The 22,159-nt window shown below is 34.5% G+C and overlaps 1 protein-coding gene across 2 annotated transcripts in view; it reads left to right on the top strand.

Annotated features, from left to right (window-relative positions):
• LOC137622916 (probable G-protein coupled receptor Mth-like 1) overlaps positions 1 to 21,826 on the top strand; it is a 96,402-nt gene extending 74,576 nt beyond the window's left edge. Inside the window, exons 2-9 of one of the 2 annotated variants that reach the window (XM_068353477.1) lie at positions 5,798 to 7,201; positions 7,908 to 8,202; positions 8,516 to 8,779; positions 15,947 to 16,025; positions 16,772 to 16,965; positions 18,760 to 18,916; positions 19,698 to 19,787; positions 20,863 to 21,826. In XM_068353477.1, the coding sequence (XP_068209578.1) occupies positions 5,837 to 7,201; positions 7,908 to 8,202; positions 8,516 to 8,779; positions 15,947 to 16,025; positions 16,772 to 16,965; positions 18,760 to 18,916; positions 19,698 to 19,787; positions 20,863 to 21,274 (2,856 nt within the window). In that variant the 5' untranslated portion in view covers positions 5,798 to 5,836 and the 3' untranslated portion in view covers positions 21,275 to 21,826. The remainder of the gene's footprint in view (positions 1 to 5,797; positions 7,202 to 7,907; positions 8,203 to 8,515; positions 8,780 to 15,946; positions 16,026 to 16,771; positions 16,966 to 18,759; positions 18,917 to 19,697; positions 19,788 to 20,862) is intronic. The other variant, XM_068353478.1, reaches the window with a different exon arrangement.
• Positions 21,827 to 22,159: the final 333 nt, after the last annotated feature.

Genomic DNA, 22,159 nt, shown 5'->3' with positions numbered 1-22,159 from the left:
TTCTAGCAAGTCATTCCCTAATGGAACTAAGGTGTGCATTGCCTGATGTAATTTAACAGCGGCCCTTCTCTTCACCTTTTTCTTCTTCTTCTTCTACTTCTTCGTCTTCTATTTTTAGAAGGACTACCCTTCTGTTCGTCTCTTGCTCAAGCATTCGAAGGATCAAGGAATCTTGGATAACAGTCTTCCTGAAGAAGTTTTTTATATATATATATATATATATATATATATATATATATATATATATATATATATATATATATATATATATATATATATATTCTTAATAGTTTGAACAATTGAAATTATTTCTCTGTATGCTCAATTACAGTTCTGTAGTAGAGCAGATTTTTATTCCAGTGGAAGCAACCTGAAGCACAGTTTTATTATCATCAATGATGTTTTTTTTTTATATATATATATAATTAACCCTGTTGTTGTTGTTGTTGTTGTTGTTGTTATCGATAATATTACCATTGCCTAGCAAATCATGATTTCTCTGAATTCCAGGTCTATACGTAAAGAACAGAAATATGAAAGAAGACCATCAAATGAGAAACAATCGTAATTTGATAAACAAACAAACTATTTGTACAAAAAAAGTGCAAGTCAATCTGTGAGAAGTACTGGCTAACCTTCTCAGCCAAGGTCATGCCTTAGGAAGATTGCTGGTTTCGTCTTTCTTTTTTATCTTAGTATCAGTCTTTAATGGACTTGAGCTTCATAGCCTCAGGGCGGCGTACCAAAAGGCGATTGATTATTTCGCCATGTTGTGTGATACCACCGTTGAAGGTACCGTGAACAAGCATTTTCCCTTGCTTTAAGGTATGGTTTTATATGACTTTGACCAAGTTATATACGCGCAATCACGGTGTACATTGTTAAAAATATTTCCATAACAAAAATGTAAAAATCCTGTAATAAATATTGCCAGACATTTACAGTTTCACAAACAGATATTGACGTAAGGAGTGATATTACGGTCATTAATCCGTAAAAGATAATAACAAAGTAGAGTAAAAGTCAGGGTCTCCTGTATTTTATTGAAATAGGGCTGAGAACAGTATATTTTTACGGAAAATTTCCGATTAAAATTACGGGGTTTTTTTAAAAGTCTAGGTAAGTAGCTCAACCGTACGCCCAATCATTCATACTGTCCATTTCGTAAATTTTTTTTTATTGAATTTAATGTTGTTCTTCTATTACTATTGCCAGCTTTCCATATATATATATATATATATATATATATATATATATATATATATATATATATATATATATATATATATATATATATATATATATATATATATATATATATATATATATATATATATATATCTTGAGGGTGCACTTGGTCGCACTATTCTATCTTATTTCTCTTCTTGTTTTTTTTATTATTTATAGTTTGTATATGAAAGGTTTATTTTGATGTCACTGTTCTTAAAATATTTTATTCTAATTGTTCATTACTTCTCTTGTAGTGCTTATTCCCTTATTTCCTTTCCTCGCTGGGCCATTTTTCCCTGTTGGAGCCTTTGGGTTTATAGCATCATGATTTTCCAACCTGGGTTGTAGCTTAGCTAATAATAATAATAATAATAATAATAATAATAATAATAATAATAATAATAATAATAATAATAATAATAATAATAAGAAAAAATTTATTGCTTCAGTCCTGACTTAGTGTTAGAATTCACAACTACAACATTGCTTTTAGATAAAGTAATTGAATGAGCCATTAGTTCTTAGACTAAACAATATAAATGTAAATGTACTACTATTAGCTAATTGAACTCCTGTTCTGTTCAATTAAATATTGCCGTAGTTTGAGGTCGTATGGTATTGGCCGTTCTTAAGCTAATTGACGAACCTAACAATCAGTTATTAGTTTAATTTCTCCTCCGTTTTATATTTCCAATCTTTTTGCATAAGATGATTTAGGGGGACGTTACTTTTTGAGTCAGAGGTCATTGGTGCTTGTTCTATTGCAATTTTCAGTTATTTGAAGTAGAAAAAAATTCAACTCTAATGACTAAGAGCAAACTAAGAAAACATTAGACTGAATATTGTTTTATTTTAGTTATTATACACACTGTTAGGGAAAAAAAACGTAATTTTAACTGGAGATTCTCTGTAAAAATATACTGTTTTCAACCGTATTGCAGTAAAATACAGGCGACCGTAATTTCACCTTACTTTGTTATTATTTTTTACGGGTTGGTGACCGTAATATCCCTCTTTTACGTCAATATATCCGTTTTTAAAACGGTTATAATCATGAAATGAATGTCGCCGGACGTTTACCGTTTTTTAATGCAAATTTTAACAAACCCCATTTGGGAATATGAATTTCATCATTAATTGTCCTTCGAATTTTAGGGATTCAATGGAACATGTATGACACTATAAGGTAATGGATAATTTAAGGTTGTTGTGGCCTGATTGGTACCGTCTCTGCAGGGTGTTTGCCAGACGGGGGTTCGAGTCCCGCTCAGATTCGTTAGTTTCTTTAGTGTCTGCAATCTTACCATCCTTGTAAGCTAAGATTGTGGAGAGGGGGGGTGTTGGGGAAGCCTATAGGTTTATCTGGTGAGTCATCAGCAGCCATTGCCTGGCCCTCCCTGGTCCTATCTCGGGTGGAGAGGGGCCTGGGCGCTGATCATATGCATATGTGGTCAGTCTCTAGGGCTTTGTCCTGCTTGCTAATGCAATGTCACTGTCCCGTGCCTCTGCCATTCATGAGCGGCCTTTAAACCTTTAAGTGTTAGTCAAGTTATTATGTTATATAATCAAAACGCTAGAAAACATATTCATTGCTTATCTCTAGAGCGATGAAATTGGTCGGCTATTCATTTTTTTTTTTTTATAAAACATTAAAAGTGCAGTTTGCGTCGTTACTAGTTGTGATATTCTGACAATCACTTACTGTGTTTTGTCTATAGAACTGCAATCCTTGCACTCTGCAGGTGTTATCGTGTCGAAATGAAAACGAAAAGCGCCTGCAGAGTTAAAAATAGTGACAGAAATTCACACGTCCAGTTGATATCAAATACAGGCCTTGATGCCAAAAAGAAAAATGTATGCGTTTTTTTGCTATAGTTGTAAGTGCATGTAATATCTATTTATTGTGGATTGGTATATGATTATCATTCCGTGTGTTTTTCCTTTGTTGTTTCTTTTTCTCTTTTTTTTTTTCAAATAGTCATAGTCTGTTTGCAGTTTAATCTTTCTTTAACAGGCTAGGGAGCTTTTTGCCATATAATTGTGTCCTCAAGTTGAGTAGCAACAAAACCAACAATGATATACATCTATTCATCCATATAGCAATGAAGGATCCAGTGCTATTTAGCGTGTACCAAAGGAACGCCAGTTGACACCACAACGGAAGTCATTTGAAATAAGTGCTGCAGAGAATTAATGACTCATTTTAGTAATTATGCCTTCTATTTGTTTTTTGTTTTTTTCTCAGAACTACTTACAATGTAAGAATGTTTTTTTTTCCATTGCAGCCTCTTTATTACAAACATAAATGTTTGATATTCATTACAAAAGCAATTATTCTAAGTGGACTTCGATTTTGGAAGAGATAGGACTGTAACTTTCTCTGGGCTTGATTCCTCAGCCGTTTGAACGCTTTGTGCTTCGATTTGATTCTATTCAAATACAGATGTTAATAGGACGGGAGTGAAATGATAAGATTTTTAAGCTGTAAGTCAAAGAAGACCAGACAAGCGTTGATAAGTTTGCGTCTTCACCACAAGGGAAGGAAAGCGACAGACCTTTATTATTATTACTAGCTCAGTTACAACCCTAGTTGGAAAATCAGGGTGCAGAAAGCCCAACGTTTCCAATAGGGAAATAGCCCAGTGAGGAAAGGAAATAAGAAAGCACATAGAATGGTGTGCCTGGGTGTACCCTTAAGCAGGAGAACTCTAGCCCAAGACAGTGGAAGACCATGGTACAGAGGCTATGGCACTACCCAAGACTAGAGGACAATGGTTTGGTTTTGGAGTGTCCTTCCCCAAAAAGAGCTGCTTACCATAGCTAAAGAGTCTTCTCTCCTCACCAAGAGTAAAGTAGCCATTGGCAATTCCAGTGCAGTAGTTAACCCTTTTAGTGAATAAGGATTTTTCTACCTCTGAAAGAAGGAAATGTAAAACTGAGGCAGAAAGAGAGTTCCGAATCTTGACAGTAAAATGAAAAAATCAGTCGCTGGGCCGTTTTGTAATCCCAATTGACATAATTATTCATGTTAATATACAGTAAATGTGGATGTGTATAGGTGTGGTGTTGAGCACTGCGTTTGAAAATTGTGGATGTTTTGTTTGATGATCTCTCTTGGCAATTTAATTCTGTTAGGGAGAAGAAAAAGAGGAAACAACGGAAGGGAAATGGATATTAACTTTATTTTCGCTTTTCCCTCCTGCCTCACTGGGACTGAAGCATTAAGAATTTTATGGGGAATTATATTTATCTTTAAGGGGTCATTATTATTATTATTATTATTATTATTATTATTATTATTATTATTATTATTATTATTATTATTATTATTATCATTATTATTAAAAGCTTGTATTACTCTCTCTCACTCTCTCTCTCTCTCTCTCTCTCTCTCTCTCTCTCTCTCTCTCTCTCTCTCTCATATTAATCTTACACTCTCTCTTCCTCTCTCTCTTCTTAAAATGAACCCATTAATTCAGCCACCATTTTTTTCTTTTTTCTTCATGCATCTTCTTGTTTTTCATTACTCTTGAATGAATCCGGCAATTGATTGCCTTCACCATCGGCCTCTGCCTCAACAAAATCGAACAGAATTTTCTGGTCGCCACTCTATTTCAGTAGAGCACAATTATAGATGATAGACTAAACTAGTAATGATATAACAATTCAATTTTATAACCTTGATTATAAATATAACCATTTACACCTAAAGTAGGATTGTGGTGACCTACGTGGTAACGTCCCTGAATGGTAATCACCGGACTGGGGTTCGAGTCCCGCTTAAACTCGTTAGTTCCTTTGGTCGGTGTAACCTCACCATTCTCGTGAGGTAAGGATGGAGTGTTTGGGGGAGGCTTCAGGTCTATCTGATAAGTCATCAGCAGCCATTGCCTGTCCTTTCTTGGTCCTAGCGTGGGTGGAGAGGGGGCTTGGGTGCTGATCATATATATATACATACATATATATATATATATATATATATATATATATATATATATATATATATATATATATATATATATATATATATATATATATATGCATATATATACATATATATATAAAATATATATATATATATATATATATATATATATATATATATATATATATATATATATATATATATATGTATGTATAGGGTCATTCTCTAGGGCACTTTCCTGCTTGATGGAGCCATATCACTGTCCCTTGCCTCTGCCATTCATGAGCGACCTTTAAACCTTTAAAGTATAGTATCACTAGTTAAACCTATTCAATACCAGATACAATATAACTGTTCAAATCTATTCAGTACTAAATACAATATAACCAGTTAAAACTATTGTAAGTATTATAAAGAGAAGGAAAAGGTATTAGTTCAGCACAGTAGGTGTGACGGAAATTCATATATTGTTATCAGTAACGTAAGTGCGCAAAAAGTTTTTGGTTTTCATTTTTATGATTTTTAATGTCCTTTGATAAATAAGTTTTATAATGACTAAAATATTATAGTGTTTGTGTTGCAGAATTATTATTCTTGTTTCATTAAGATTTTTTCCTTTACCATATTATCTGATTTTTACAGGAGTGATGACCTACAGAAGCTCAACCTGATTCACCAAGAATGGCGAGGAGACAAACCACGGCATCACTTCCAGTTAAACCGTTTTTCCTTCACATGCTCCCCAAAATGTCTTCTCTCTTCATTTACTTCTTCGTTGTCACAGTCGTCCACTCTTTGCCTCCACGGTCGACAGCAAAATCGTTCGCTGAAGTTGGGTTGCCTAATGGAGCGATCGACCGGAACTCGAATTTCGTCACCAACAGATCTACAACACTGGATTCATTTGAGTTTTCTCCTTCCGCAGTGGAACTGGTAACACAATCCTCAAATATTTCAGATAGGACAGATCACAAGCTCATCTCATCTGTGACGTTAGTGAATGACACTCATTCGCAAGTAATTAATCCATCAGAAGTAGGATCTACTGTTAGTCCTGTAACATTTGGAGACGTTCTTTTGATTAATGCTACAAAGGAAGTGGTTTCCCCTAGCCCAGCAACAAATGAAGAAGTTCTCCAGTCCACTGCTACAGTGAGAGAGCCTTTCGTAAGTCCTACAACAAATGGAGAAGCTCTTCTAACCGCTGATCGAGAAGGAGAGTTATCCAATGGTTCAACGATAAATAGAGAAGCTCTCCTGTCCACAGATAAAGAGAGAGAGCCTTCCTATATTTCATCAAATGGAAAGGCCCTTCACTCCACTACTGGAGTCAGAGAGCCTTCCCATAATTCAACAAATATAGAGGCTCCTCTGGCTACTGCTCGAGAGATAGAGCCTTCCCTCTCCCCATCAACAAATAAAGATGCTCTATTGATCAATGACACATCTCTTTTGTCAGAAGATATTTCACATATTGTGAAATTTGTAAGAGAAGAAAATCATTCAAACAATGACGTTTCAGCTAATAATGAAACTAAAGCCTTTAGCACTAGACCTTCAACCAATGATTCCCTTTCTTTCGTTTCATCTCAGACAGAAGAACACCCCCCTCAGATGACAAAACCACATGAACTGGAGAAAAGAATACTGGCATTAAATGAGACCGTTGAAGAAGGGATTAAGACTAAATCCAAGCCAACTGTCATAGCTAAGAAGTGCTGTGAAAACAGTGAAATTTTACTTGGTACTCATTGTGTTGCCAAAACAAATCCATCTCCATTTGATCCTCTGATAGGTAATAAACAGGATTCAGACTCTATTCCACACGGTTTTTCTTGGGACACAATGATGTTGACCTGTCCAGAAAACTTTAAGTACAGAGAGATCAGCTTTCCTGACACGGGCGTGCCTTTGGGCGCAAACGGGGTACAAAGCTATTTGCAGTGGACCGATTTGTCAATGAGAAGGCAGACCTCGCAGTATTGTATAGATCAGAAACAAGATGGAGGTTACACAGCTTTGATGTGCATGGCAGATAAAGAGAAGGTAGGAAAAAAGAAATATGATGATGTTGCCAGTCTATAGATTTACTTTTTGATATTCAGTTCTATAAAGTATTGGTACTTGTCATGCTTTTTTTTCTTTCTTTCTTTACAAAAGATGCTTAGTTACTAATCATTTTCTAAAGCATGTCATGCTTATGTATCTTAGCTTCATATCTTCCAGTATATACAATTGATTAGCCCTACCAACCAAGAGCTTTTTGTTATTTTAAAGTGTTACACTTTTAACACACCAGTGATTATGTTACGTTGAAATTCACTAAATCTTTATGAACGTTTTGAGTACGATAAGATTATTTGAGTATATATTCTCATTTTAGGTGGTGACATATTTTCAGAGATTCAGTAATAAGATATGAAAATACTATCAAGGTAAAGTAAATGGGTTAAATGGACGCTAGTACAACTCAAAGGGCTATATAGTTATCATCAGTAACTGATATTTTAAAACTGCATTGGGGTTAATGGAAGGCCATTCATTATTACTACTTTACTTAGAAGGGCGTTAAATTTTGGTGTATATAGAAAATAACTTTATATATATATATGTGTGTGTCTTATTGATAAGTGAAGGATTAAACCCCCTTACAGATATGTATTTTAAAGTGCATAGCAAATGCTGTAGTCCTTAAAATTACACAACTTTGAACTAGCACTCCTGTTTCCTAACTTATCAGCATCCATTTCAGATATGCGATAAAGCCACGTGCATTAAGAAATGTTGCGGTCATGGAGAAGTTAAATCTCACTCCACCTGCGTATCTGGAAGCCCGAATTCAAACCTTACCTTCTACAACTTAGCAGGGGACGTCTCTGACGCTCCTCCGGACCTTCAGTTGCTGCCACTGGTCCCAGACTGCCGTTACAAAGCCACGTTAAAATTCGAAGGCAGTTATCATTTTCTCCTGAATGGCAAACTCTACTTGACTGGAAGTGAACAGATAATTGACAACGATATGTTTTGCGTTGATTATTACAAAGAGTGTAAGCTGTTTATATGTTAACTTGGGGCATTGAATGTTAATATTTTGAAACACATGAAATTCTGTCATTAATTTTTATAATCTTATTCCATCCATTTTTCCATCATCAAATGAAAATTACAAAAGTCATATATTTACCCATGTAAGTATAGTAAATATTATGACTTTCTTAATAGTTTGACCGTGATATACTCTCTCTCTCTCTCTCTCTCTCTCTCTCTCTCTCTCTCTCTCTCTCTCTCTCTCTGAGAGCTTCCAGATAGATAGGCTATATCCTCTCAAACTAAATTTTGATTTTCATTACCTTCCTCCAGCACATGAGTACATCGTGATCTACTGCATCAGTCAGCCTTCTGCAGTCCAAGATTGGAAGCTCAAAATAGCCCCCATAGGGATGTTCATCTCCATCGTTTGTCTGGTGCTGCTGATTCTCTTCCACTTCTTCGCCAAGAAGCTCCTCAATGTCCAGGGCTACTGCTTCCTCTCCTACTCGACTTCGCTCCTACTGGCCTACATTGGGTTCTTCGTGAATTTCCAGTATGCGAAGCATATGCAGTATGAGCATTGCGTTTTCAATGGTAAGTCTTTACAAGCACAAGCTCTCTCTCTCTCTCTCTCTCTCTCTCTCTCTCTCTCTCTCTCTCTCTCTCTCTCTCTCTCTCTCTCTCTCTCTCTCTCTCTCCAAGCCCCTCGTTGTCGATATGATTTCCATTTTCATATTCTTGGTCTCATGTTCGTTCAAGGTAGTGGGAAACTTAACGTATCAGAAACAGTCTAATAATGTTTTGAGAAGTAAAATCTTAACACTGATAATTCTGTAAATGATTAAATCTTTAGTGTGTTTGTGGGCTTAAAACTCAAAGGAACATATGTTGTTCAGAAAAAAAAAAAAAAAAAACATTTGGAGAACAAATAAGGGGAGGAGGAATTTTACAATATATATGTAATGTATATATATATATATATATATATATATATATATATATATATATATATATATATATATATATATATATATATATATATATATAAAGGTTGTGGAGCTCATATCACAAGGAGACTAAAGTATAAGTAGAATTAATTCTATTTGTTGGCATATTTAAGTGTCTACTCTCCAACCTGTAAAAAACATTCTTAATTATTTTTTGTACTCTGATTAATTGCATCTAATTTATACTTTTTTCGTGCATATGACTGTACATATATATACATATATATATATATATATATATATATATATATATATATATATATATATATATATATATATATATATATATATATATATATATATATATATATAATATATATATATATATATATATATATATATATATATATATATATATATATATATATATATATATATATTTAAATATAATTTACATATATATATATATATAAATATATATATATATTAATTACATACAAAAGCAAGTGCAGGCAGATGCATATTCTCATGTATAAACACAATATATATGAATACAAGAACACTCAGAAATGCATGCATACTTATGCATACATATACACGTGCCCTCACATACATGCACTTTTATATATGTGTATAAATAAATAGTATGTATGTATATATATATATATATATATATATATATATATATATATATATATATATATACATATATACAGTGATACCTCGGTAGTTGAACGACTCTAAATTCGAACAAATCGGAGTTCGACCAAAAAATTCGAGTAATTTTGCTGCGGTGTTCGAACAAAAAATCGGAACTCGAACAGCCGAACGCGTGGCCGAGTGAGATGAGCGGCCATCTCGGCTACTCTCGCTTGGTCGGGTAGCATCATTTCAAGAGAGAGCGTCAGTCCGACAACACATGTTGAGAAATTATTGTAATTTAGTGCGTTTTATTGTGTTTTTTTGCCGGTGATAATGGGCCCCAAGAAAGTTAATGATAAGGGGAAGGATAAGAGGAAAACAGTGAGAACAATGGTCAAGTTGAAGAAGGAAATTATTGCGAAATACAAGAATGCTGTACGAGTGTCTGATCTAGCCTTACAGTATGGCATGGCCAAGTCGACCATTTCGACCTTTTTGAAAAATAAGGAAGTGATAAAGAAAGCTAATGTTGCACAGGGAGTGACAGCAATTAGTACGCAAAGGCCACAAGTAATTGAGGAAATGGAAAAGTTGCTCCTTATATTTATTAAAGAAAAGCAGTTGGCCGGGGAAAGTATAAGTGAAGCTTTAATTTGCGAGAAAGCTCTTCATATTTATGAAGAATTGGTGAAGAAAAGTGCCAGTACTAGTGAAAGTGATTCGTCATTTACTTTTAAAGCAAGCAGGGGCTGGTTCGAGAAATTCCGGAACAGAACTGGTATTCACCATGTGACTAGGCATGGGGAGGCAGCCAGTTCGGATCAGGCAGAACCTGAAAAATACGTTGTTGAATTCGACCGATACATTAAGGAACAAAATTTGATCCCGCAGCAAGTCTTCAATTGCGATGAGACCGGGTTATTTTGGAAGGAAATGCCAGCCAATACCTACATTAATGATAATGTTATGTCTCACTTTAGAAGAATAGTGCAGAAGAGGAAGAAGCAGCTGACAATTGACATGTTTTTCATAAAAGAAAAGAGAGCTGCTACATCCCAGCCTGATTGCCCTCCAAAGAAGAGAAACAGAAAAGAAAAAAACCCTGAGGGAGATTTGCCCGACCTTTTACTGCAAAGAGAAAAAACCCCTGAAGGAGAACTACCCAGCCACATCATGGCAGGGGACTCTCCTTCCAAGCAGTAACCTCCCCCTTCCATCCTCTCCACATCCATTCCTGTATGCCATCGAACCGCTGCTGAAAGGTACGTACAGTAAATGGTTTAAAATTGTTTTATATAGTTTTCCGATCAATTTCGTACACATTTAAATAATTTTTGTTGTTAAGGTACACGTTTTATTAATATTTTGGGCATTTTGGAGTGCTTAGGAACGTATAAAAATAAATGCCATCATTTCTTATGGGAAAAAAGGTTCCGGTACTCAAACAAATCGGAGGTTGAACACTGATCCCGAACGGATTATGGTCGAGTACCGAGGTATCACTTATATATATATATATATATATATATATATATATATATATATATATATATATATATATATATATATATATATATATATATATATATATATATATATATATATATATAATATATATATATATATATATATATATATATATATATATATATATAATATATATATATAGTATATACTGTATCATCATCAGCCGTTGCTAGTCTTTCTATCCCACTATATGCCAGAAAATTTTCTTAGCTCGTCAATCCATCGTCTTCTCTTCCTTCCCCTACTTCTTTTTGCAATCTCCAGGGACCGATTCTGTTATTCTTAATGCCCACCTATCATATGTCCTGCCCAAGTCTATTTCTTTTTCTTACATGTTGTCAGTTGATGTCTCACAGGATGTAGATACGAGCGAGGGGGGTCCCAGCCCCCTCGTCCCGTACCAGGTGAAAATGAGAGTGGTGAGAGACTGGTAGATATATGTGTTGAGCAAGAGATGGTGATAAGTAATAGCTTTTTCAAAAAGAAAGATAAAAATAAGTATACATGGGTAAGAGTGGCAAATGGAAGAGTATTAGAAAGGGCATTAATGGATTATGTGTTGATAACTAAAAGAATGTTTGGAAGATTGAAAGACGTGCATGTGTTTAGGGGTATGGCTAACGGTATGTCTGATCATTTTTTGGTGGAAGGAAAATTAGTTGTAGCAAAAGAGTGGGGGAATAGAGTAGGTGGATGTAAAAGGGAGCTAGTGAGGGTTGAAGAGCTAATAAAACCGTGGGTAAAAATTAAATATCAGGAAAGGTTGAAAATGACATATGACGAAGTGAAAGTAAGAGGAGTGGAAGTTAGTAAAAGAAAAATTTGTTGGGATTGCATGTGATGTGTGTGGCAAGAAGGTTGTTGGAGGCAGCATGAGGAAGGGCAGTGAATGGTGGAATGAAGGAGTGAAGGTAAAAGTGGAAGAAAAAAAAGGGCTTTTGAAGAATGGCTGCAGAATAATAGCGTAGAGAAGTATGAAAAATATAGAGAGAAAAATGTGGAAGTAAAGCGCAAGGTACGTGAGGCAAAGAGGGCAGCTGACCTGAGGTGGGGTCAGGGATTGGGTCATTCATATGAAGAGAATAAGAAGAAGTTTTGGAAAGAAGTGAAGAGAGTAAGGAAGGCTGGCTCAAGAATTGAAGAGACAGTGAAAGATGGAAATGGAAGGTTGTTAAAAGGAGAGGAGGCAAGGAAAAGATGGGTGGAATATTTTGAAAGTTTACTGAATGTTGAGGATAATAATGAGGCAGATATAATTGCTGTTGCAGGTGTTGAGGTGCCAGTGATGGGAGATGAGAATGAGAGAGAGATTACAATAGATGAAGTGAGGAGAGCACTAGATGAAACGAGAGTAGGAAAAGCATCTGGTATGGATGGTGTGAGAGCTGAGATGTTGAAGGAAGGGGGTGTGACTGTACTTGAATGGTTGGTGAGATTGTTTAATATGTGTTTTGTGTTGTCAATGGTACCAGTAGATTGGGTTTGTGCATGTATTGTACCACAATATAAGGGTAAGGGAGATGTGCATGAGTATTGTAATTCAAGAGGTATTAGTTTGTTAAGCATAGTTGGAAAAGTGTATGGTAGAGTAATGATTAATAGGATCAATGATAAAACAGAGAATGTAATCTTAGAAATACAGGGTGGTTTTAGAAGAGGTAGGGGTTGTATGAATCAGATTTTTACAGTAAGGCAGATATACGAGAAATATTTAGCAAATGGTAAGGAGGTGTATGTTGCGTTTATGGATCTGGAGAAAGCGTATGATAGAGTTGATAGGGAAGCAATGTGGAATGTGATGAGGTTATATAAAGTGGGTGGATGGTTGTTGCAAGCAGTGAAAAGTTTCTACAAAGGTAGTAAAGCATGTGTTAGGATAGGAAATGAAGTGAGTGATTGGTTTCCGGTGAGAGTGGGGCTGAGACAGGGATGTTTGATGTCACCGTGGTTGTTTAACTTGTATGTTGATGGAGTGGTGAGAGAGGTGAATACTCGAGTGCTTGGACGAGGATTAAAACTGGTAGATGAGAATGACCATGAATGGGAGGTAAATCAGTTGTTGTTTGCGGATGATACTGTACTGGTTGCAGACACAGAAGAGAAGCTTGGCCGATTAGTGTCAAAATTTGGAAGAGTGTGTGAGAGAAGGAAGTTGAGAGTTATGTGGGTAAGAGTAAGGTTATGAGATGTACGAGAAGGGAAGGTGGTGCAAGGTTGAATGTCATGTTGAATGGAGAGTTACTTGAGGAGGTGGATCAGTTTAAGTACTTGGGGTCTGTTGTTGCAGCAAATGGTGGAGTGGAAGCAGATGTACGTCAGAGAGTGAATGAAGGTTGCAAAGTGTTGGGGGCAGTTAAGGGAGTAGTAAAAAATAGAGGGTTGGGCATGAATGTAAAAAGAGTTCTATATGAGAAAGTGATTGTACCAACTGTGATGTATGGATCGGAGTTGTGGGGAATGAAAGTGACGGAGAGACAGAAATTGAATGTGTTTGAGATGAAGTGTCTAAGGAGTATGGCTGGTGTATCTCAAGTAGATAGGGTTAGGAACGAAGTGGTGAGAGTGAGAACGGGTGTAAGAAATGAGTTAGCAGCTAGAGTGGATATGAATGTGTTGAGGTGGTTTGGCCATGTTGAGAGAATGGAAAATGGCTGTCTGCTAAAGAAGGTGATGAATGCAAGAGTTAATGGGAGAAGTACAAGAGGAAGGCCAAGGTTTGGGTGGATGGATGGAGTGAAGGAAGCTCTGGGTGATAGGAGGATAGATGTGAGAGAGGCAAGAGAGCGTGCTAGAAATAGGAATGAATGGCGAGCGATTGTGACGCAGTTCCGGTAGGCCCTGCTGCTGCCTCCGATGCCTTAGATGACCGCGGAGGTAGCAGCAGTAGGGGACTCAGCATTATGAAGCTTCATCTGTGGTGGATAATGTGAGAGGGTGGGTTGTGGCACCCTAGCAGTACCAGCAGAACTCGGTTGAGTCCCTTGTTAGGCTGGAGGAACTTAGAGAGTAGAGGTCCCCCTTTTTTTTTTTTTTTTTTTTTTCATTTGTTGATGTCGGCTACCCCCCAAAATTGGGGGAAGTGCCTTGGTATATGTATGTATGTACATGTTGTCAGGACATCCTCATCCTTTAGTTTGCCCTCGTATCAATGTTGCTCTTTTTTGTCTCTTAGTTTTATTCCCATCATTATTCCATAGGTCTTTATATCTACTGTATACAAATATGTATATATATGTTTTTTGAATCGATATGTTTATACATGCATTTGCACGAGAAAATATAAGTAGGTAGTAGGTTGTCCAAGATGCCAGCCACCCATTGAGATACTACCGCTAGAGAGTTATGGGGTCCTTTGACTGGCCAGACAGTACAACATTGGATCCTTCTCTCTGGTTACGGTTCATTTTCTCTTTGCCTACACATATATGAATATTCTTGCCTATTCTTTGCAGATTCTCCTCTGTCCTCATACACCTGACAACACTGAGATTACCAAACAATTCTTCTTCACCCAAGAGGTTAACTACTGCACTGTAATTGTTCAGTGGCTACTTTCCTCTTGGTATGGGTAGAAGAGACTCTTTAGCTATGGTAAGCAGCTCTTCTAGGAGAAGGACAGTCCAAAATAAAACCATTGTTCTCTAGCCTCGGTAGTGCCATAACCTCTGTACAATGGTCTTCCACTGTCTTGGGTTGGAGTTCTCTTGCTTGAGGGTACACTCGGGCACACTGTTCTATCTAGTTTTCTTTCCTCTTGTTTTGTTAAAGTTTTTATAGTTTATAAAGGAAATATTTATTTTGATGTTGTTACTGTTCTTGAAATATTTTAACTTTTCCTTTTATTCCTTACCTCACTGGGCTATTTTCCCCGTTGGGGCCCCTGGACTTATAGCATCCTGCTTTTCCAACTAGGTTTGTAGCTTAGCAAGTAATAATAATAATATTAATAATAATAATAATAATAATTTTATATAACATATACATGCTTATATATGTAAAACACAAAGGAAAGGTACTTTGAAAATCATAACTTGTATTTTCATAGATAAGACATTTTAGACTAATGCCACAAATATGTCTAAATCATGATCGTATATAATATTTTGAATAAATAGCATGTATCACCGACATCAGGCCTAATCCAAAAAATCTTAATTGATTTCGAGATGAATGCATCAAGTTTATACAGTCTGTGATTGAAATTTGGGTTATTATTAAAACTCTATTAAATCTATGCCAAACAAGTAACTAGAAAGAACCAATTTCATTGAGGAAGTCTTGCTTTCGCTATCACTTGTGTTCTTTTATTTCTTAATATTTTTCTTTCCATACATATGTAACTAATGTCATCTGTTTATACAAAGTCTATGCTACACATTACAAGTGATTGCAGTATTTAACATAATTTCAACAGATGCTGACACCCATCTATTGATACAAGTGAAGAAAGAAATAAGGAACAAAAATGAAGAGGATAAATGAGCGTTGATTGGTGATCTTAAAGAGAAGCTTTGAAGACTGGTGAAAATTTTTAAAATAGAAATATTTTTTCTATCCATCACAGAAGGATGAATGTCAAAGATAATTTTATTAAATGTAATTGATCTTTATAGCCATTTTGACATGAAATTTGTTTCTTTTGCAGGACTCTTCAGTCAGTTTACACTTCACGCTGCATTCTTCTGGCTCAGTGTCATGTCCTTTGATATCTGGAAAGTGATCAGGTAGGAACATTTTACGTTTTTGCACATACGTAACACACGTATAAAAAAATACATACATACGCACATGCATACATACACACGTGCATACACACATACAATACAATGTGGTGAAAGTATTTGCTTATCGCCATGATCAGGAAAGCTGTACTACTCAGGGCCACCCATACTAAGTTAGTTTTCTGTGAACAATAAGACGAAAATCTCCCACCATAACCACTCCATGGTGATGAAAACTGTCCAAATCCTAGACATGATGAGGACTTTGTCCTGCAGTAGACTAGAAACAGCTTCACTTGTGATATATATATATATATATATATATATATATATATATATATATATATATATATATATATATATATGTGTGTGTGTGTGTGTGTGTGTGTGTGTGTGTGTGTGTATTTGTGTAATATAGGTGTATGCGCATCACCCATGGTTCAATGGCAGTACTTTGATCTAGTAATAATATGGTTCGTGATTAGCCCTCAGCCTAACCTAACTCCAATTGACCTAGCTATGGATGGGTACCAGCATCGGCTAAAGGATAAGAGAATGGGGATGCGACGAGCAGCACCACTTCTACCCCAAAACACCCAAACCTCCTCCCAAGGGGAAAAGGATCTTACCTTAGAAATACCCTAAATCATTTTCCAAATATGAACGTTGCCTTCCATATTTAATCCTGGAAGAGAATAGTATGTTTAATCTTTTACTTCATTTAATTGACTCTCAAGTTATTCCAACAGATCCACCGTAAAATGTATTCCTCTGACGGGCATCCTGGAGAAGGACATGCAAAAATTCCTGCTGTATTCCGCCTACGCCTTCGGCTGTCCCCTTATCATCGTTGTGGTGACCTTCTGCATGCAGTCGCTTTCTCCCGAGGCTTCTGCTGGGTTGATCGTTCCAGGATTTGGAAAGGAGTCTTGCTGGTTCGCAGGTAAATGGATTTTATATATATATATATATATATATATATATATATATATATATATATATATATATATATATATATATATATATATATAGATAGATAGATAGATAGATAGATAGATAGATAGACATATAATCATATATGCTATATATACAGTAAATGTATGCAAATATTCATGTATACACACATTATTATTATTATTGTTATTATTATTATTATTATTATTACTTCCTAGGCTACAACCCTAGTTGGAAAAGCAGGATGCTATAAGCCCAGGGGCTCCAACCGGGATAATAGCCCAGTGAGGAAAGGAAACAAGGGAAAATTAGATATTTTAAGAACAGAAGCAATATCAAAATATTCATTTCCCATATAAACTATAAACTAAAAAAGAAGAGGAGGAGAAATAAGATAGAATATAGAATATATATATATATATATATATATATATATATATATATATATATATATATATATATATATATGAATATATATATATATATATATATAGAGAGAGAGAGAGAGAGAGAGAGAGAGAGAGTGAGAGAGAGAGAGAGATAGAGAGAGAGGGAGAGAGAGTATAATACAAAATGTATATTTTACATTCGTATCATGAACCCGAGACAAATCATTTTACCTGAACGTAAATTTTTACATTATATAAATTTATTGACTTTGTCAAGAATTGCACTTAATTGCCTTAATGTATTTACTTTGTATTTACTTGACCTACTGTAATTGCGATGCAAATCCATCTTGTTTTGTCATGATTTTTACTCCAAGCATCCACTAGTAATTGTAATATTCTACTATTACCTATTTTCACCATTAGTAAATAGAAGATGCATTTTCTGTGAAATAGCACATCACATTACTAGGACAATCCTTACCGCTATTTAAAGCGTACTGCATCATAATCTTATCCTCTTTCTCTTTCATTAAAGATTTACAAAATGAAATCCCAGGTGTTTCTACGGAATAAAATTCCCACATGATCTAAAGAATATTATGTAGCCGGAGTATGGAATCACTGTTTGTTTCTGTATATTAGAATAACCATATTTTCTGAATGAGATTCTTTATGTTTTAGGATGAAATCATTCCCATCATTTTGTCTCATAAAATGTAATCATATATTAATTGATTGGTTAAAATATCATCAGATCTATGACATCCCCTTGGGTGCACCAGGAATTACTTGATTGATTGGAAGCGTAAATATACAGAGATATTTTATTTTAATATACCTTAAAAACACCATCTAATTAAAAGAAATATTTAATATGGCTTCGCTGAATTTTCTATTGTCAAACCTTGACGCTTTTTATCCAATGTTAGATTTACAGAGAATTTTCATTTTATACCTTAAAAACACCATCTAAACAAAATAATTTTATGTTATGGTTTTGCTGAATTTTCCATCACCAAAACCTTGACACTTTTTTTTAATATAAATATACACATTTTTTTTCAAATTTCAAATTCAGGCTATATTAAATGAAAACACCATCTAATTTTTATATATATATATATATATATATATATATATATATATATATATATATATATATATATATATATATATATATATATATATGTGTGTGTGTGTGTGTGTGTGTGTGTGTATATACACACACACAAGTTTCGCTGAATTATTTATCACAAAATCTTTACACTTTTCCAATGTAAATATACATTTTCTTTTTCTTTTCTTTTTTCAATATACATTAGAAGCATCTTGTAAGCAATACTGAATTATCCATCACCAAATCTTGACCTTTTTTTTCTTCCCTTTGTCAGATGAAAAGGCCCAATTCCTCTACTTTTACCTGGTCATAGCAACGCTGAACACGGCCAGTCTCTGTATGCTGGGTCACGTGATCCTCTTGCTGAGCCAAGCCGAGTCGGGCGTATCCTGCATCCTTCAGAAGAACAAGGCTAGAAAGCATCTAGCACTGTAAGTGGCTTCCTTTGCTTTTATATCAGATGTCTTGGTGTTTTAGGTCAATTTTTAATTGTTTGATTAAATATAATAAAGGTTAAGTGGTGAGGACTGAAGAGCAATTTTAAAACAGACCTTTGAAACCTGAAAAAATGGCTCCTCTACTGTAGGTCAGAGTAGAAAGTTTAGTTTAAAATTGATGAGAGAAAAGAGAATAATGACTATTCAAAATTATTCTCAAACCTGAATAAAATTTAAAAATAAGGAAAAGAGCAGTGAGAATAACTTGAAAATTATTCCGAAACTCAATTAAATTTAAAAAATAAAGAAATTATTAAATTTTTAGAACGAATTAAAAGCCTTAAAAAAGCTAACAAAGGAAAACGGGTGACAAATTATTAAGTTTAATAATGAAAGTCAATTATTCGATGCCAAGAGGAAAATAGAAATGTACTGTGGCAGAATTATTATATTTATTTGTTTTTTAAACTTACATAAAGATATCAATATCTAGTAGACTTAAAAAGGGACGAATTGGGAAACATTTTGTGTTATCATGAGTCATTATTGTTTTTAATATTATTGTTATTATTTATCACAGTTCAAAAGATTTTTCTCTAAATACAATAATCAAATTCATTTAAATGATAACGTAAAATCAATAAACACTGTTATGCTTTATTCCCTAACAAAGTAAAAATTCCACTTTATTTACATATGAAAATATAAAAAAAAAAAAAATTAGAACTAAAGACTCAAATGAAAAAATTTAAAACAAATTTCTAATCTGTTCCAGGTTTCGTCAAAGGTTAAGTATCTTTGCCATGATGGCCATCTGCTGGTTCACAGAAGTACTTTCTCTGAAGATCCCTCCCAAGGAGGCATGGTAAGGTCCCACCACATTTCCAAAAACGCTGTCATATATAGCCTATATATATTTATATATATATATATATATATATATATATATATATATATATATATATATATATATATATATATAAACACACACACACACACACACACATATATATATATATATATATATATATATATATATATATATATATATATATATATATATATATATATATATATATATATATATACTGTACATGTATATACAGTATATGAATATATGTATATAAACACACACACACATACATATATATATATATATATATATATATATATATATATATATATATATATATATATATATATATATATATATCCCACCATATGACTTTTTCCTCTAATGGGGGTGACTAATCAAGCGATTCTTGCAAACCGTTTCTTCGTTTCCATTATATTCAACATTGACAAATTACTTCCAATAATTTCTTCACACGCTCCATTATATACTTCTACAAACAATCATCTTCTCTTTCAAATAATCTATGAGTTGTATTCATATAAATCCTGAAATAATTTTGTGAAAATGTAGTACATGAGGAAACTGAATGTTTACTTTGTATCTATTCTGTTTAAAGCAGATTTACTGAACCTGATTAGAGCATCCGAAACTCATCATGACGGATGTCTAATCTCTGCTCTGTTAAACAATTATCGCAAACTATTTGATATAAATCAATTTCAATTAAAAGCATAATTAATTACCATCCAATCTCATTTTGTATTCCCTTTCATTCATGCATCACCTTCTCCATGTAAAGTAAAACACGTAGTTCTTTTTCGCGAATTCGTATCATCGGTCTGAAGTTTCTCATGTTCCTTCCCTCACATAGTGTGTAACTCCCGGTTTCAAAGGATATTCAAATTGCATCTCTGAAATTACAAGAGTATATAAAATTTATGGGTGGATTATGACGAGATGTTCTTTGAATATCATCGGGGTACTTAAAATCATTAATTACATATGAAGTATACGATGCATACATATGCAATATAATTAATCTAAGTCCTAAACACACATCTTACAAAGACATAAATACTTGCAGGGTGGTCACTGATATCTTAAACACTCTCCAAGGAGTCATCGTGTTCATCATCTTCATGGCGAGCAAACAGAAAAGGCAGCTAGTGCAAGCGGGTATGAAAAAGATATTCAGAAGGACTCTTCAGAAACTCAACAGCATCATGACTGAGGGATCTGATGTGGCAGATACTCCGGAGACCTCCAAAGACACCACAGGCAGCACAGAGCAGTCAGCCAAGGAAATGGCAAGTATACCAGCGGGGACTCAACACTCCGGTTCTAACCGGAATAACCCTTCGCTTCTGGAAGCTCAAGAAAATAGCTCGGCCTATGGGCCCAGCAGTGGCGTAGTTAATGCTGGTTACCAGCATGACGAGGAGACGACAGGTGTCGATGGGTCTAATAATATGAAAGAAAAGGATACCAATGTGTAGAACTTAAAGCCTTTCATAGACATGCCCAGGTTTCTTTTTTCTAAGTGCTGTTGCGTTTTGTGCCAAAGTAGAGACTCCTTAGTGAAAATTATTACAAGATCCCAGGTGCACTATAAATAGAAACGTCAAGGGAAAATAAGTAAGTGGTTGAATAAGTTCATAGATATGCCCATTTTTGTTTTAAGTGCTTTTGATATCGTGTCAAGTTGAAACTCCTTGGTAGAGTGTAATACAAGATCCCAGATGTAGAATGTAGATACAGAAATTTAGACGTCAAGGAGAAGATAATTAAGCGGTTAAATAATGAACTGTGATGTCTATGAAGTATTAACCAACCTATGTCTACATCCTCACGGTGATAGAGACACTTAAATGTGTTAAAAATGTGATTGAAAAGGGCGTTGAAAACATATCTCTAGATCTTACCTGATTGGCATATTTTGTAATGTGATAGAATGTTAGCTTATTTTCCATCAAATCGAAAAGACTTTTTAAATATCAATTTCGATTTCTCTCATATATTTTGACAAAGATATCATTGTAATTGTTTACAACACCACACTCTCCATTTACTCCAAAATAATGCAATCCTGCAGTTCTCATCTTCTTGCACAGTAACTGGATGGTTATTTGAATTCTGGGAAAGCAATAATTAGCAAGATATGTTGAGGAAGGGGAAGGGGTTATAAAAAGAATATAGTTCGGTTTCCTCACTAAACGACTTGGAACTGACATGTCAACATAGTCAACCAAACAGAATTACCGATATCATTTATAAATACTCAAATATTATATCTACTGATAATATTTTACATCTTCGGCATCAGAAAAAGTAAGACATCTTTTATGTCCAGTGATTTAGAGGTTTGGGCACAGATTCGTGAA

Source organism: Palaemon carinicauda, chromosome 30 (genome assembly GCF_036898095.1).
Source record: "Palaemon carinicauda isolate YSFRI2023 chromosome 30, ASM3689809v2, whole genome shotgun sequence".
In the NCBI taxonomy this organism is placed as follows: domain Eukaryota; kingdom Metazoa; phylum Arthropoda; class Malacostraca; order Decapoda; family Palaemonidae; genus Palaemon; species Palaemon carinicauda.
The sequence above is the reverse complement of the archived record's forward strand: the minus strand, read 5'-3'. Positions and strand labels throughout refer to the sequence as shown.